The sequence below is a fragment of the Pipistrellus hanaki genome, assembly GCF_964339955.1.
Source record: "Pipistrellus hanaki genome assembly, chromosome: 7".
NCBI classification, from domain to species: domain Eukaryota; kingdom Metazoa; phylum Chordata; class Mammalia; order Chiroptera; family Vespertilionidae; genus Pipistrellus; species Pipistrellus hanaki.
In genome coordinates, this window is record NC_140509.1 from 22,541,510 (window position 1) to 22,560,739 (window position 19,230).

Sequence of the window (19,230 nt, forward strand, 5' to 3'; positions counted from 1 at the left end):
TGTATTGGTATTCTCTGCTGTTTCTTTGCTTCCCTTAAAAAACAAAAACACAAAAACAACACTTTTGTCAATCCTTCTCTTTTATTCCTTAAATGCATGGCACTGTCCCAGGAAAATTCCTTCATCATCACCTCTGGAAGCCACAGACCCTTCCATTTCTTCATGAAAGTATGGTTTTTTAAAAATATTTTTATATTGATTTCAGAGAGAGAGGAAGAGGGAGAGAGAGATAGAAACATCAATGATGAGAATCATTGATTGGCTGCCTCCTGCACGCCCTCCCACCCCTCACTGGGGATTGAGCTCGCAACCCAGGCATGTACCCTTGACCAGAATTGAACCTGGGACCCTTCGGTCCACAGGTCAACGCTCTATCCACCGAGCCAAACCGGCTAGGGCGAAAGTGTAGCTTTTTAACAAAAACAAAACAAAAAAAAATGTTTTTTAATTTATGTTCTAAATTATCATACAGTAAAATGGAGGGTTTTTGGATATATGGTTCTGTGAATTTTAACACATGTATAGATAGATCCATGTAATAATTATCATCATAACCAGGATACAGAACAGTTCTATCACCCCAAAATCTCTCTGTGCTGCTTCTGTATAATCTCAGTCTACCCCCATCTCTAACCCTGGCATTGACGGATCTGTCTGCCATCACTGATCTTTTGTTTTCTCAAGAATGTCATATAAAAGAAATCATTTATCTGACTATATGACATTGTATAAAGCATGACCTTTTGAGATTGGAGAAGATTTTTAAATTTTTTAGAAAAACACAAAAATATTACTGTGAAGTTCCCTAGAATGGAATATAATACTCTATTTTATCTTGATACTGACAAAAGCAATTTGACTAAGATCAATGAAAACTTTGAAAACATTTCTAATATATTTAAACTCTTTCAGTATATTGTTTTTTCTTTAAAATTTGGGGCCTTTGCCCAGCTGTCGTGGCTCAGTGGTTGAGCACTGTCGATTTATGAATCAGGAGGTCAAGGTTCAATTCCCAGTAAGGGTACATGCCCAGGTACCTCGGGCTCAACCCCCAGTAGGGGGCGTGTGCAGGAGGCAGCCTGATCACTGATTCTCATCAATGATGTTACTATCCCCCTCCTCTCTCTGAAGTCAATAAAAATATATTTTTAAAAATTTGGGTGGGGGGGTCTTCATGTTGAAGTATAATGAGAAAGGGAAAGATTAGAAAGGGATGGATGGAAGTTGGAGGGGAACACAGGGATGAGATCAGTAGATCTTGCCCCATAAGAGTCTATATTTTAGTTCACACCAACATTAAGTCCCTTAAAGGCATGAAGCAGAGGATGATCAGCTTCCACTTACTTTTAAAAAGACTACCTAGTAGTTTTGTAGAAATTGGACTAAGGAGGACAAAAGAAGACCTGGAAGATCAGTCAAGTGTTAGATGACAGAAGTTTGGGGAATGTTATAAGTTTTGAGTGAATTGGCTACTTAAAAACAATCGTGATGATTAGCAAAGCCTTCTCAGTGCAGACACTGTGCGAGGGGGGGACTAAGGACCAGAGACATTTCCCAGGCAATGGACATATTTCAGGTTCCTAAAGTGTCCCTGCAAAGTACGGCTCTTGTGTATCTGAAAGAGGTCTATAAAGTGACCAAACGTTTGGTTCATTAAAGAATATCTCACCTTTCCACAGACTTTCCACAGATAGTGTCCCACTTGTCTCGGAGCTCACTGAGCATGTCATCCAGTTTCAGGTTGTCATCAGCCAGGGAGGTTTTCTCCTTCAGAGAACGCCCAGTTCTGTTGGTGGTGTCGTACACAGAATGCTTGGCTCCAAGGGATTTCTGAAACTCCTAGATGTCAAACAAGGATACGATGTGCATTTATACTTGGGACTAATACACAAATGGGTAAGAGACATTAAAAGAGGCATCCTATATAAGAAAAGGCTAATATGCAAAATCAACTGAACGGCGGAACGACCAGTCGCTATGATGTGCACTGACCACCAGGGGGCAGATGCTTAATACAGGAGTTGCCCTGGTGGTCAAAGCACTTTCACAGGGGGAAGCTGGGCTCATGGCTGGTGATACAGCAGTGGTGGTGAGAGCCTCTCCCGACCCTACAGCAACGCTAAGGGTGTTTGACTGATGGCTTAGGCCCTCTTGAGTGGGCCTAAGCCATCAATCGGACATCTCCCGAAGTCTCCTGAACTGTGAGAGGGTGCTTTTTGTGGGGTTTAAAACATTTAACAAATTTTGTGCACCAGGCCTCTACTCTAATAAATGGGTCTAACCATTGCAAGATATCAGCAAATAATCAAGTCAAACAGTTCAGTGCTGTACTCGACACAGGAACACATCAGGATAGACAATAATCTTTACATTTTCAAATTATCTTTCTCAGAAGCCAGGTGTCTCTTAGAGCACTTACTACTATAAAGGAAGTAATTTAAAAACAAATCCCAAATCTTTTGTAGCTATATACTATAAACAGTATGCTAGTTATGATACCACAGAATTGCTAATAAATTATTGAAAATCCCATAGTTTAGGAAGGAAAATGTAGTTAACATTCTATGAGTAACTATCGGTCCAGTAAGGACACGGAGGGACACAATTCTGTATAAATTTATGAGTGTTTTGCCAAACATTTTTTGGGCACACATTTCCTATATTCACGATAATTTTACATGTAATTTTATCTGTGAACTGGGGCTAGGGACAAATAAGAACCACACCGTTAGGTCCCTATGTTTAGACCTACTGGTCACTCTAATCACACCACTTGGGAGACCTACACTCCTCCTCTCCACCTTACCTTTCCACAGACTTTCCACAGATAGTGTCCCACTTGTCTCGGAGCTCACTCAGCATGTCATCTCTATACTGACCTACCAAAGTCTCAAAAGAGCTACAGATTACTCTTCCAAGTACCAAATAGCTATCCTGCTAACACGACCTCCATGGTATGATACTTCATTTGTGTGTGCATATGTGCAGGAGGGGTGAATTCTATTCTTTCTACACAACTCAATTATAAGCCTTTCTGCAGCAGCGATATTGTCTTTGTAAGCCTCTCATTATCAGGTTATATTTTCTGTGTGTTTATAGAATGTAACAGAAAGAATGGGCCAACTGCTATTGAATACATAATCCCAGGGATGAGAAGAAAGCAAGGTCAACTGAAGAGTCAGCTTACAAGCTCATAAACTATCATGAGAACACTTAATGTAGTGATTCTCAATCCTGGAAGCACATTGGAATCACCCCCGATAGTAAAATGCTATACAAATGTATAATTTTCCAAAATAACCTCAGTTAAAATTACCTAATAAGTTTTTATTGCCTTTAAAAGCGAGACACTTTAAGTGTCTTATAATGACTAAGATATTTATTTTGTCTTGTAAAAAAGGAAGCAACTACATCTGGGAAATTTTTTAACAATGAGAACAATTACAATATCACACTATTTCTGCCATTCTCTTATTCTAAACAGAATGCTAGTTTTAGAAGCACCGTATTGACAGATCTCTTTCACATAGCGAATACACAACAAATGTTATACTGAATACAGGGCAGGTTAAAACTCTTTAAGGACAAAAAGTACCCAAATAATGAACAGAAAAGACTTTTAAAATTGGCTTAATGAACCTTGTATCTTTATCTCAAAGAAATGGTGATTGTGGCAATAGATCACAGTAGGGAAAATAGAGAATCTGACAGGATTCTTTGCATATTGCTATTTCCAGAATTTTCAAATTTAAATATTCCGTATACTTTCATAAGACTACATGACACGACATCTACAATCAAGTTCAGATAAGACATTCTACATTGAGAAGGAGGCTCTCGTTTTTCCATTAGAGGGGGAAGGAAGGAAGATGCAGCTCACCGTCACTGTGCTGCCAGCATTACGTGTGGCAGCTCAGGGACATGGGCCACCAGCAGGACAAGCCATTCATAAGCCCTCATCTCGCCAAAACAGATGGTCGATATGTTTCCTTCCATCTTCCTAGGATCGTGACCCTCCGAGGTAGGTGGATTCACTAATGGGAGCAACCATCTAGAATTTTCTGATGAGGACCTTCCATTGTCCCATATTTTTTTCAATCCTTTTATAAATGATCATGTTTCAAGCAATGACTTATATGTAGATACCTAAAACGGTGCAACTATTTGCAGGAACCACTGCCCTTTACCCACATCCTCACCCTGAGTGCTAATGATCAAAAAGAATGACAGAAGGACTCAAACTCAACAGATTTGAGGAGGATGGGGAAACGCACTTTGAATGCCATGTGGTAGGAACAGAAAAGGTAGAAAATATAAAATGCAATGTCTCTAGATCTTACACAAGGAAGCCACTGACTGTGTTTCCTTGAGGGTTAGGATGGAGTTTCATATACCCACACATACACATTGTAGAGGGAACCAATTTCCCCCAATGCGCTTGTTAAAAAGAAATTTACATTAATTTTTACTATAAATTATCTTCTACATGGCTTATGATAGGAAATACAAGATAAGACAATTGTGATAAAATTGAAATGCCAATGTTTTAACCTCCACAAAACTCTTATATGTTTTAGGTTGTGGAAGAATTCCAGTTTTAATTTTGTCTGTTTTAAATTTCGTGTAGTTCACATTGAACAACCTTTCTCTCCTCCAGTGATAAATAAATATAAAGCCAGGTAAGAAATGAAAAGTAATCTTGAAATATATAAAGAGATACTATGCTTTTTTTTTTTTTAATCCTCACCTGAGGACATGTGTGTTTTTTCATTATTGATTTTTAGAGCAAAAGGAAGGGAGAGAAAAAGAAAAACACTGATGTGAGAGAGAAAAACTTTGATTGGTTGCCTCCAGTACACTCCCAGACCCAGATCGGGGATCTAATCCATGACATAGGTATGTGCCATAATCAGGCAATCTTTTGGTGTACTGGATTGACGCTCCAACCAGCTGAGCCACTCAGCCAGGGCACCAAATGCTTTTCCTAACTGGAGACTCACCTTATGCTGCGAGAGTTGTGTCTTTAGTTTGTCTGGATCGTTGGCAATTTCCAGTTCAGAATCCAAAGACTTTTCTGATTCCTCTAGCCACTCCATAAGTTTAGTCCAAGCTTCATGGAACTGTGAAGAAATTCATATTTTGTCCAGGAAACTTTCACTACACACTATATTTAAAATCTAGTATTTATTTAAAATAGAAATTAACATTAATGGAAATGTTGAAAATTATTAATTCAACAATTCCCCTGAGGAAGAAAACAGCAGTAGTCTCAACAGCAGATTACAAACTGTCTTGTTTACACTTGGCATGTGTGGTCCTGTCCATTGTCACTTTGTTATAATTCACTCAAGCACACAAAGTTTAAAAAAAACAGATATGTTAGAAAGCATCAGGGAAAACTTCCCTCCCTTCCTTTTTCTTAGTTAACATCAACTCAGAGAATTTTATTTGCTTACTGCTGTCTCTTGACATTCCTGGGTTGACTTCTAAGGTGTTTAACTCTTATTTTAAGAAAGGGAATAAAACGGGAGAGAGAGGATAAAGTTTGTAAACTGGCTTTAAAATGTAATAAGAACAAAAAGAGGTCATTTCATTCCTGTTTGATACAAAGATAGCTGAACATCTTTATTTTTGCTATCAAAATCATTAACTTAATATCCGTGCCTCACGAAATTGGTTTGGTATGTAAGAGCACCCATAGTACTTGAGTTCTAACAAAATCTAATTCTCTTTGTCATCAACCTTGAAATAGTCCGGTGCTACATATATTTCATTTCACCCACAGTCTGTTTTCTGTTTATTCCTGAGAACTAGTGGGTACTATTTTTGGAGACCAAGTTGTGAAAATGATTATAAATTATGTCTTATAATAAAGTTAAGTGAATAGATACATAGCAAAGACTTAGGTAATCAAAATAAAATGTGTTTTATATCAAAGCACATTAATAATGGAATAGCAAAAAGACACTTCTTACCAAAACAGCACAATAAGAGCACGGAACCGCAAAGCTGCAAGGGCCCCTTGGAGATCATCTCATCAAACCAGCTCTCCCTACACACCCCTCCCACAATGCTAATCAATATAAATATGAAAACATGGCAGACAGAACAGGAACAGACATTGTCCAAGTCAGAGAACTATGGTCATCATCTGAGCCCAAAACTGAGATCTTAGAATAGAAAATAAAATAAAATAATAGAAAGAAAGAAAATATAAAATAAAGATACAGCTAGTCATGGTTACTTTGACTAGATACAGCTAGTCATGGTGTTAGGTAGTCTTACTACAAATAACATTGGCTGTAACAATTAGATGGTAAGTTTAATAATATAAACACACAGGTTCTAAGGCTGGTCCTACTTTCAAAACTATTTTTAAATGGTACAAACAGAAGAAATGCTATGCTTTTGCATTGAGACCAGAAGGATAATCCTTATGAAGTTATGAAACAAACAAAATAAAATTGATTAAATGGAGAAGAGAAGAATAGAATGGGCAACTGGCTTCTGGCACCCAAGAGATTTTTATAAGCTAGATGTCCTTAACTCAAAAATGCCTCAACTACAGATAACACTGTTACATATGTGGAGAGGAAAATGTCAGGCTCAGTATTCATGCTATCTTACAGAATCATTAGGGACTGGTTCCATTCCAGGGACTCACTTATAACACTGCTTATATCATACCTCCCACTCAAAGAAGGATGTATGGCATGTAATCCTATAACAGTGTAATCCGTCATTTATAAAGCCCTTAAAAACTTACGCTGATAATTTTAAACAGAGAAACACTAAACTCCCAGGACATCTTTTCTATCACCCAAGTGAGCCTAGCTCCCCCAAACAATGGTGTCCGGCACCAAAGATGGGCAAATGCAACTGAATAGGACAAAGAGTCATAAAAACTAAGCCTTGATATTACACTTCCTAGTTTAAAATAAAAATCAACTTTGACAAACAAGGTGAGTGCATCTTTCTTCCTGCTAGAGAACAAAAGACATGCACTTTTGCTTCTCCTCTGTGTGTAGTCTAGAACACAATATTAAAAACAGGTGAAGAAAGTAAAGCTAGTCCCTTGTGTCACTAGATTTAAAAAAAAATGCAGCCCCAAGAGATTCAAACAATTTAAAAGAGGGATGGAGCTGTATCAAAATATTTGCAAAGAAATAAAGGCTTGCCAACAATGCACAGATTCAGGGAGGTGAGGAGTCCCCACCCATTCGGACACAGAATATCCCTTTCAGAAGGTTGTCTGAGAAAGCTCAATGTCTGGCTCTCAGCTGACAGTTTGAAGAAAGTCTGGCTTAGGAACTAAATGAAAGGTAGCCTTATCATAAAGTAAGATGTCTCACTCCAAGTATGAGACTGGAGGTTGACAGGACAAAGAAACAAACAAACAAACAAACAAACCCAGGGACAAGAATTCTGAGGGCTTAAGGTAATGGTCTGCCTATGAAGACAACCTATAATCGGTCTTTTCAGGATCAGTCCCCAGGGCCTGAAGCTGCTGCCGGGTAAAAAGTAATGTCATCATTCCAACCCGGGCCACGGCCCTTCCAGGAAAGGAACACCTTGGCTTCGTGCCAGGATTGTTATCCCTCATGCAGCCTGCACGGCCAGTCCTTGACTAACATAACCAGTATTTCAAAGGCTAGAACTGATGCTTTGCCAGGTTCAGAGAATCTTTATCAAGGTTTTACCTGCTTGGCCCTCTTCCTTGCTTCATCCAAGGATCTTCCTCTTTCTACTAACCGTTGAACCACTTTTTCCCATCGGCTCTGGACACTGATAAGCAGATTCTTAATGAGGACAACATCTTGTTTCTGGCTAAAATACTTCAGGTGGGTTCCAGTTTTATCCAGCTCTATCATCTGCTCACGGTGAGAATTCACCTCATTGGCGAACACCTTTCCCAGAAAAAAAGGGGGGAGGAGGGGTTAAAACGAGAAACAAAATGAGGAACAGACCTATCTTGAAAATGCTTCTGGTGTCATAAGCTGAAACCATTTCAAAGGACCAAAGAAAGGTTTTCAAACCAGCACATTCGTGCTTTTGACATGAAAACAGCCAGCTGTCTCAAAGTTCTGGAGCCGGAGTGCTCTCCGTGTGAGTTATGGCATACCTTGTGTTCATCGATTTGAAACAAGACTGTGTCCAAGATAAGACTTGGCCGAGAAGCAACGTTTAGGGTCTGTTCAGCCTGGGTGAGCCAGTTGATGAAGTCTTGGAGAGAATTGTGGAACTCCATTGCCAAGCTGAGGGCTTCTTCCAGTTTAGTCTGCGAAGAAAGGTTGTTTAGTATTTGATGATATTTAAAAGTGTCTTTTTTTCCTCCTCCCAGTTAAACCACTCTCTGGTGGCGGTCCTTCCATTCCATATTTTATTTATGCATAAGCTATATTACCTAAACAGTTTATGAAAGTAATGGACCATCCCTAAGGTACTGGCAAGTCCAACACCTTGAAGTATATTAAGAAGCATCTCACTGCAGCTAGAAACATTTTAATATATATTAAATTATGGTTTGGGGTCAGTTAAGCACAGAATAGTTAATGTTCTGTTAAAAGGCATCTGTAAAATGAAAACTTGACAGTCATAAGGTTAATTTTTTGGAATTATAATACTATGAAATATATATATTCACACACATAGACACACATACATGCTGCGTTGGCGAGGACTTACAATCTAGTACTATTCCTATCCTACTATTTTTTCTTACAGCATTAAACAGTAATGTTTTTTAAAATCTGCTTTTATTGATTTCAGAGAGGAAGGGAGAGGGATAGAAACATCAGTGATGAGAGAGAATCATTTGTTGGCTGCCTGCTGCACCCCCCTACTGGGGATCAATCCTGCAACCAGGCCTGTGCCCTTGGCTAGGAATTGAACCACGACCTCCTGGTTTATAGGTCAACACAACCACTGAGCAACACTGGCCAGGCAGCAGTATTATTTTTTTAATATCATGGATTTTTGTCAAGTAAGTGCTTACTAGTATGGACAATTATTTCATTCTCTTGATCTCCCTCACTCCCTCCCCTACATACATCCTTTCGTTTAATAAGAATGACCAGAATAGAATTTTAACAGCCTAGAATTTGAGTAGTTCACAAATTTAAAAATATAGCTAGTAACAGTGATCTCTGATACACTGTTACCTATGTTTGAATAGATTCCTTTAACTCTTTTCTTCATTTAAGACAGAATACAATTTTCAACTGACCCCATGAAAACGCCTCATGTATACAAATACATTCAAACATGGATCATTAAATGTCCCACTGATCATGAAATAAAACAACTAACACATTCATTATATTATATTAGTCAAGGCACATACTTTCCTTTCATTGAGTTTGGTTTCCACTGATTCCCATTTTTCTTTCAAGTTATTTATGTCTTGGTCAATATTTGTCTCTGCAGATTCGGGGCATCTTGCAAGCAGCTGTTGGCCTTTCTGCATCAGACTCTTAAATGTCTCTTCTTTCACATCAAAGGCGGCACAGATTTCCTATCAAGATACCCCAACCCCCAAGTTATATCACTCTTTAGGAGAATAAAGTCTAAGAGTTCTTATTCCATTTCATCAAACCCAAGCCCCTTATCATATACTCATCTCTATCCAGCATACAGCATAACCTTGAGACATAACTCTTCACTATATTGAAACAACAACTAAACCTATAGCCATAACTGTCTACCGAGAAATCTCAGAAATGCTGCTACTATCACCAACCCATTCTGGCATGCGAAGATTTGTAAAACAGTATTTTAAATGCTATGGAGAAAGGCTTCACTGTATAGTAACCAATCAAAAAGGCTTCACTAACAACCTTTGGCGAAAAAGTTAACCTCATTGAACCTTGACTTCCTCCTTTGAAAAGCAGGTTTTAAGTCTCTCCTGGGACTAGTTAATACAATAACTACAATATTTTTGGTATAATTTAGTTCTGGGTTCAGAAGACATTCAGTGGGTAGAAAATAAAGACCCAATTTAGTAAGACATTTAAATTGATTATTAAGATTTTGTTATTAAAAAAGCCAAACTTGTAGTACTTTGAGGATTTTACTCTCACTTATAACATTTTTAAAGCTTTCAACTAGAATGCAATGTGTATCTTCTATAGAAAAATTAAAAAAAAATATTGTTTAAATAAATCCAGTATTTAAAATCAATGAAACGAGTTACATTCCTATAAAAATATTAAGACTAGTTGTAGTCCATTGATTAGATTATAATGTCGGTCAAATCATAGCTCCCCAACTGAAAAATTATATATTCTATGTCTAACATTTTCAATTTCATAATTTTTAAATGTGACATGTAATTCAAAGAATTCACTCATATTGAAGTATAAAATTCAGTGTTTTATTAGTATATTCACAAGGATGTGCAACTATTACTAATAACTGCAGAACATTTCCATCCTCAAAACTTTATAATTTCTTAAGCCTTAAAAAAGCCCTTTCTAAACATATTGACATTATCACCTATTGAAAACTTAATCCTACAGCAAAAGTTTTAAATATAGCCAAATCTCAGGAAACTATAGTCTTCTAATTTTTCTGGTTTTCTTCAACTAACACAACCAAATCAAAAGAATATTACTAAAAATGCATTACAAATATTAATAACTCTTTAGAAACTCTTAAATCTTGGAATATCTATAATTTGGTATATTATGCCGGGTTATAGCAAATACCCCACTCAAACCATATAAGCTAATATCCAATATTTTCCTAAAAATAAAGTATCCTAAAGAAAAGCTCTTTGATGCTCAATTTCATACTTATATTCTTCTAATTTAACATTTTAATAACATTTTATTAGAGATTACTTCCAGGCATGCTCGTACAAGAATCCATTATACTTATATTTAATGAACTCTGTAATAGCTACAGTTGTACTTCCAGGAAAGTAAAGAAGTATCTGGAAGTCAGTCAGGTTTTATGGAAAAAACAAACACTCCCAAAAGCTATTATTTAGTCAATTATTTTTTTCAGTGAGTGAACAAATGGTCACTTGTAGCACCAAAAATAAACCAAACGAAAACAGCAGTAACAACATAATCACAGACATAATAATTTTCTAAAATAATGAAGATACATGAAAGGTTTCTAGAAAATTTCATAATGGATTAGTAAGATTTATTTTTAACTGCTCATGGCAACAGTGAAGTAAATAAGATGTTAACTCTGTTGTGCTTCTTCATAAAACCTCCAAGATGGTTGCTTGCTCCCCACATCACCAAATTCCAAATTATTTCCAAATAAGTACAGTTTTAATAAGCTCTTACAACAGCATTAGACATCTGCCAAAGAGTGCAGACTTTAATGTTCAGTGGCCCATTTCTTTTGTCAAATTCCTGAATACTAATTCTTTTATTCCATAAGATACTAATTATCAGCATTTGAATATTAAAATGAATTCCTGATGCAAATTCACAAGTGTAAGAATTAGAGGATTCGTTTTCAAACTCTGAAACAGACTGTTTTCACTTAGAACTTTTAGAGTTGATTTATAATGGGAAATGAATAACAAATGTCAATAAATCAAAGGCAGCCTACATTCAATTTGTCAGCCCGTATCTCTGTGAAAGAAAGCCAGAGACTTGATTCTAATTACTTTTTTCCTCCTTATGCTTTGGCACTGACAGGGCCACAGGACCTGGGTGGGACCAGCCCAGAAGCAGAATGCTGCGGTTGGACAAACAGAAGCCTCCTCTTGTCTCTATCTGGTCCAGCATGAAGCTGAAGATGCAGCCCTATCACCAACAAAACAAGTTAAGTGACCTTGTGTGAACAGGACAAAAACATATTTTCCAAGCTTCTGTGAAGCAAGCTGGAAATGCAATGATTAGCAGCAGTAATTTTCAAGTCAATTCTGATTACTTGAGAAGGAATTTTTCCTTTCACTCAAAGAGCAATAACAGTTTTTCATTTACACAATGTTTATCACTACCCATACAAGTTTATCATTTTTATGGGGGAAGGTATACTTCTAAAAAAATGTCTAGACATTCTAAAACCTCTTTCCATGTACTGACACACCAACCTTTGAAGTAAAGAATAGGTTCAGATTTGAAAAGTTAAATCAATAAATGGTGTTTCTAGCACTTACACACAGAGACTACTGCTGTAAAACTCTATATCCTTTAGACCTCCTGCCACGATTTACTTTTCACCAGGGCCCATACAAGATGGTTCATTTCTTAATCTGAGGCTAGTGCTGTAGGAAACACTTACCATGTGGGCATTCAGCTGCTCCCTGGCCGTCTCTGGTAAACCTCCCAGGGGTTTGGACGCTAACAGATGGCGCTCCGTGTCGGTCAGCCACTGCTGCAAATCCTCAATTTCGCCATGGAACCCTTTGGCCTAGAGGGACAGAGAGTTTTAAGTTTGGGCCGTAAACACTGTCGCTTCCACACAGAAAACAAGGTTTAAACAATCCCGCCTGCTGAGTCTCTCTCTGCATTCCTAAGAACAGCCAGGTACCAGCCACCAGGTTGGCCCTGCCTCTCTTCTTCAGGAGGGCGCAACGAGATAAGACTATTACACTAAGAACTCGAGAGCCTTCTCATCAGCGCTCTTTATCCCACTTATTTTTACACTTCTCCTTGAGGTGAGAAAATTAAGCAGGGGTCTGTCTGCAAACCAACGAAAGAATTGCATGCTCTTTTGGTCCTGAGGACGATAGACAGTTTCAGAACGCATTCTCTCGTTCACCTGGCGCAAGGCACCATCCAGCTGCTGCTTCCGTTGCTCTGTTTTTTCCAAAACATTTTTCCAGCGTTGGTTTAAAACCTCTAGCTTGTTCTGAAGGCTGCTCGCTTCTTCTCCTGCACTTGATTCAAGTAGATCATTTCCTGCTTTATTAACAGCTTCCACTGTGGACTGATGAGCTAACACATCATTTTGGAGCACCTGAAAATATTAAGATAACACGATGGTTGCTAGTTTATGTTAGCATCCCTTTTTAATGCAATGGTTTTGTTTCCTGGTTTTGAAGCATTTTGAAACAAAAACATCATCTACATAGAATTTCAATACTAAAAAAAAGTTTTAAAACGATGGATTTCTTTTCCCTTACCGTTGCAGCTTTCCTGTCTCCCAACATCCCTGAAATGATTATGGGAGACCAGTGCAAGTTCTTCCCATTAGAATAGCTTTGCAATGGATGACATTAAGTATTACAGACATTATAATTAAAAGGCTCTAAAAGTATTCATATGGTTCAAGCTCGTTTTAATTGAACTTAATTTTAATGTTGCAAGTAAACAACTTAAGAGATATTTATTTTTATATATCCATTTTCAAATACAAAATTATTACATTTCTAAGATAAACGGCACTAGGGTTTACATTTAGCATTCTAGAAGGGAAAAATGATCCTAGAATATTCTTTTATCCCCTCTCATTGGAATGGTGCTGGAATTGACTGCTAAGTTGACAGGGATCTTAGGAGGAGGCCCTGGCACTAAAGGGAAATAGATTTATTTCCCTGTATATCGGGGATTCTCAAGCCTGACATTCCAAATTCGAGCTATTCTTTTACTAGAAAATACATATGAACTGCTTGCTACATATCCCAGCAAATAATTTCCTCCTATTCTGTTACACAGCAGAAATACTAGAATGGGTTAATGACACTTTAGTGCCCTAACATAGGCAAGCCTGGTTCAATACAGAATGCAACTGCCAGGCTAAAAAGATCAATTTTCTCATGCTGAAAAGAATGGTAAGAATTACACTTTAAAGAACAAATATATCTAGCTGAGTAATAGTTTCCTTTGAAGAAGACTGTAGTTTTGTTTTTGAGAACCAAACAAATCCTTCCTCAAATGTTAAGAAAAACTGGTAATAATCCTTCTCTCCATTCACTGACTCGGGATTGTCCATGAGAAAGAAAAGAAACATCACTTCCAGTCCTAGGTAAGGCATCTCACATCTGGACTCGGAGGATTTTCACTGATGGGTACCACCCACCAACCATCACTGTTTCTCTGACTGTATATACTCATTCTCTGAAGCATCTGGTGAGGGAGTGATTTTCAAAGCCTGAAAAATCAGCTAAGTAAGAAATCTTCTTTATAATAAGCATGCTCTCAGGCATGCTAACATTGGGAGTAAGGTCAGGTTTAAATATCCTTGTAGTCAAAATGTAAAAAATTATTCTAAAAAAGTCATTCTCTCAAATGGTCCAAGTCCTATATAAGCCACAGCTTGGGAGCTAGAGAAAAAGGCAGGAGAGGATGAAAACATTTCCTCCCTTCCTCCAACAATTGTTCTGGCAATTCTAAGTCCTTTAACTTTTGACCTTTGAGAAATGAAAGGAGAAAGAGATCCATTTTTAACGCACAAAGATAAACGAACAGAAATAAAAGGTCCCTAACTCATCCCTCACCCAAATAACTGGGTCAGAATGCCTCATTTTTCCACCTCTACTGTATTCTACCAAGTTCCTGTCACTGATGTATATGACTTTTTAGGGCAATTGCTAAGTTTATGGAATGTAAATGCTATAAACTCACACTATGAGAATAAACACGTTTTGTTTATGTGCAGAGTCAGCCTCACCAGTCATTACTGCTCTTAGCCACGACATTAAATTAAAAATATTAATGATGCATAATATAACTGCTTAATCAAATGTGGTTGGGCAATGACTACAAATATAGACAGAACAAGGTTAAAAAAAAAAAAAAAAGAAAGAAAAATTTAAATTAGGGAAAAATTATTCTGGGGGAAAATATGGAAGGAGAACTAAAGCACAAATAGTCAAAAACTGCATATCATACTCTTAGAGTGCTAAAAAAAAATACTTTTTACTTTTAAATGCTACTAAAAATGTAAAACAAACTTTTTCCATTTGACAATCAAAAAAATCTTATTTAAGGTTAGAATTTAGGACCTAATCTTAATTAAGATACCACTATTGGTATGAATGTTAAGGTTCTGTGAAAGGCTGTTGAATATCAGGAATAACACCGCTGAGCACATAACCTTATATTCAGTAAGCCTAGTGACTTAAGGAAGAGAACTTTCTATTAAGATTTACCAACTAAGTGTCACAAAGATAACAATAATATAAAATTGTATTGCGAAGATCTCATTTTTCAATTTATAAGCTTTAAATCTAGTGCAGGACATGAAAACTCTTTTAAATATAATATGTTAAAGACCTAATTCATAAAGAAAAAGACTAGGAATGCAAATGCCCAGAAAAGCAAGCCTCAACATAATGAGATACAAACAGATAGAGGTATGTTAGATGTGCCAGTCAAGCAGCAAATGAGATCAGGGTGGACAGAAGAAAAAAAACACACTAACTACAGTGGAATAACATTTTGAATCTATAACTTATTAGGCTATTCTCAACAACTTTTGAAATTTTGCCACATCAATCCGATGACAGGTATGATCAGGGAATTAAACCTGCCTGCAGCCCTAGTAAAATTCAGCCAAAAATTTCCCATCCTTGCTGTTTTTGATAATAATTCCCTTAAGCAATGAGAAAAACATTTTTACAATATTTTAAGAAGTGTGTTTTAAGTAGTTTAACCTTTAGTTACAAATTCAAATATGAACTTGTGTTAAAATGACAATTTAAAATGCATAAGAAAACATTAAAAAAAAAAAAAAAAACCTGACAAAACTGGAAATGCATAGAGAAGAAACGTAATAATGCAATCACAGCTACGTACGTGATGCTTGGCAAGTTCGATTTCAATAGCCTTAGGGTCTCCTCCCACGGGTTTCTGTTCATTTAGCAAGCCCTCGGTGTGAGTCAGCCACGCCAGGAGTTCGTCCAGAGCATGTTGGAACTGCCCCAGGGCTAACAGGGCACCCTCCAGCTTATGCTACAAAAAAGTAGAGATAAAATAAATCCATGTACGAACCTGATATAGTGCATAACGTCCTATATAATAAAGAGGAAATACATTAATTGACCCTCAAGCTGTTGCAAAGATGGCAGCACCCAGAGCCAATAAGGAGGGAATATGCTAATTGACTGACCCACCCTCACAGATGGCTTGCCCTCATCCACAAGATGGCAGTGCCCAGTTCCCTCAGCCCCACTGGGGCAGCAGGTACATGGCAAGGCTGGCCCACCCCTAGGCAGGCCTGGCCACTCTGCACACCTGCCTCCAGAGTTCCCCAGTCCCCTCAGCCCCCAGCCTCCCAGGGCCGGCCTGAGGCTCAGGTAACCAGGGCTGGCCTAGGCTTGCATTGCCAGCAGTGGCAGCAGCAGAAGTGTGATGGAGCGTTGTCTTCCCCTGATCACCAGGTTGCCTCCCAACCCTGTTGGCTCCCAGACTGTCAGAGGGAGCAGGCCAGGCTGAGGGACTCCCTACATGCATGAATTTTCATGCACCAGGCCTCTAGTATATTTATAAAAACAAAGGCAATGAATCAATGTTCCCTGCAGCATAAGTCTATAAGCATATCCAGTGAAGCCCAATTGTCACAAGCTTCTATATTCTAAGTCTGAAACGCTTTATGGTTAAAAAATGGCATGTGACAGGCAGAGAGAGTTCTAATTAAACTAGAGGCCTGAAATAAATAAACAAATAAATAAATAAACAAACAAACAAACAAACTAGAGGCCTGGTGCATGAAATTTGTGCATGGGTAGGGTTTCTAGGCCTGGCTGGCTATTCAGGCTGATCGGGGTCTTCTGGTTGTCAGCTGGGGCCTTCCTTACAGCTGCTGCCCAGGGCCTCCCTTCCCTGGCTGCCAGCTACCGGCTGGGGCCTTCCTTCATTTCGCACCACCTCCCAGTGCTCAGCACACATCATAGTGAGCAATTGAACTCCCAAGGGAACACTTTGCATATTAGCTTTTTATAGATAAGAGAACTTAGGGGCTTCCAAAGTTTATGTAATCACCTAATTTTAGTTTTTAATAATTATTTTACATTAATACATAAAATTGGGATTTTATAAATTCTTAACAAAAGTCTTGGTATTTACCTGTCTGTTGATGATTCTCTCATCCAGACTATCCCATATTAACTTCAGTTCCATTAATGGGTCTTGAACAGTGTGTTTGTCACTTTCTTCTGTTACTTTCTTCAGCAAAAGCTCTGCTTGATGGTTCAGTCTTTCCATCTCTATCTGTTGTTGATAGGCCTCTGACTTAAATTGCTATATTTTAAAAGAGATATACAGGAAAAATTTGCTGTAACTCCATAACTTTAAACAAAAATAATTCTATGGGTTAGACCTATATTGTAATTCATACTTCTTATTGGGTAGTAGGGTGAATAGGAATTAAAATGTAACACACAGTTTACCAAATAAATTCCCAACAAAAAAGGGAATTTTTTCTTTATTCGTTGTTTTCTGATGAAAAGATATTTCTATTTATAATTTTGATATTTCATTTTTATACTCTACAACAACAAAAATAACAAGTTTCAGGGCTAAACTTAATTCAATATCTAATTATATATATTCAATAAATGAATTTTGAAATTATAGCAAATAAGAAAACAAAATGTTATAGACATATAAAAAAAACTCAGAAAAATATCTTTAAGAAATTCAAATTAATACTTACTCCTAAAAAATATACACATATATTACATCCACTGAACATCTTGTTTTCTATAGCTGTGTTGTGTTCATTTAATATTTAGTTTTCCCTCTGACTCACCCACTGCTGACTCAGAATAACACTATTCTCCCTCTCCCAGTGCTACTGACACATATTGGTAATCTTGCCTTTGCCAAGCAATACAGGTTAACAAACGGTTACTTGTAATAGGAAACTGTCCTTTCATAAAATATTTAATGTATAATAGTAAATCATTAAATGGTAAGTAATAACTAAGCAGCCCCTTAATTTTTTCCAAGCATATGAAAATAAAAAATAATAACCAATATATACAATATGTTACTCTCCATAAACTGATAAAGAAAATAATTTCATCCTCAATTTAAACTAAGGTATAGAAGTGCGATCAATCTTAGATGACTTTCCCAAGATTGTTTAGCTAGTAAAGTGAATGAACTGAAATGCAATCTCAGACAACCTCATTTCCTAGAGAGCCTTCCTAACCCACCAGCTATATGAAAACCACCGAGATACATGCAAATGTCCAAAATAAATAGCCCTCCACAGCCATAAGAGTATATAAAATATATCATGGGTTTCTATATTATCATATAAAAAAGTTTAAAAAAAAATCCCAATCTAATGATGGTAACAGGAAACTTCTCCAAAAATCCCCACTTTTTTTTTTTCTCTAAACAAAATATTCTATATCACGCTTGGAAATGAAAATGCTACAATTTTAAAGCCAAATCATAATTTTATATAAAAATCTAACAGAGTTCATTGGAAATGGTGTGATGTGTCTATGGATGGACACCTAAAATCGGAAGGAAATTGCTGATCCCACTTGGATAAATGATCAGCGCAGAGGAATTCTAAGAGGAAACAGTCCAGCCCTTTGCACAACTGGAGATGAAGAACTCCCCCTCCCCCGCCCCAAAGAAAAAAAAAATTGAGAGGAAAGCAGATGGAAAATAAGAAATAAAACAAACATTTTGAGAAACACAATTGTCCTATACGTGGTTCTTCAGCCTGTAAGACTAAATGAATTATTCTGAACACAATGAAGAAAATAAAAATGTTGCTCTATGTATATTGACAATAACAGACTATTGAATAATAAAGCTATAAAAATCCTTGCAGTTTTATCTCATATGTATAAAGCATGACCCCTATACCTCACCCTGCCCCCCCCCATGGGAGGACATGTCAAAGGCTATAAATTATATCTCAAGTGTGTTTGCCTCTGAGTACATAACAGTTTGGGTAGCCAAAAAACCCAACTTTTTGCTTCTTTGTATTCTCTGATTTTTTTTTTTTTTCTGAAGTAAACAGATACTGATTTAGTAAGAAGAAAACTATTAGTATTTTATATCCTTTATTTAAGGAACACTTATATACTGGTTAGTAGGTGAAGGTACTATATAAACTAGTTTCATAATCAAAATGTAATATCTCAATTATGCAAAATAAATACAGTTATGTAAAGAGAATCCTGTGAGTGAAGAACTTAAAAACAGAAGCAAAGTCTTTGACAAATTATCCCTCAGCCATACCTTCAGCTCTTCAATCTGCTGCTTGACAGTTTCAAGATCTGTTCCAATTGGAGACATTGCAGCTAATTTTCCACCTGCAATATCTACCCAGTCGAATATTGCCTGGAAAACA

General features: G+C 37.2%; 1 protein-coding gene across 8 annotated transcripts in view; it reads right to left on the bottom strand.

Moving 5' to 3' along the window:
• DST (dystonin) overlaps positions 1–19,230 on the bottom strand; it is a 414,275-nt gene that overhangs the window by 26,528 nt on the left and 368,517 nt on the right. For all 8 annotated transcript variants that reach the window (XM_084889121.1, XM_084889116.1, XM_084889120.1 and 5 more), the window contains 10 exons: positions 19,119–19,220; positions 16,977–17,150; positions 15,708–15,863; positions 12,730–12,927; positions 12,250–12,378; positions 9,344–9,514; positions 8,123–8,278; positions 7,701–7,907; positions 5,001–5,120; positions 1,670–1,839 (listed from right to left, as the gene is read on the bottom strand). In XM_084889121.1, coding sequence (XP_084745247.1) covers positions 1,670–1,839; positions 5,001–5,120; positions 7,701–7,907; positions 8,123–8,278; positions 9,344–9,514; positions 12,250–12,378; positions 12,730–12,927; positions 15,708–15,863; positions 16,977–17,150; positions 19,119–19,220 — 1,583 coding nt within the window. The remainder of the gene's footprint in view (positions 1–1,669; positions 1,840–5,000; positions 5,121–7,700; positions 7,908–8,122; positions 8,279–9,343; positions 9,515–12,249; positions 12,379–12,729; positions 12,928–15,707; positions 15,864–16,976; positions 17,151–19,118; positions 19,221–19,230) is intronic.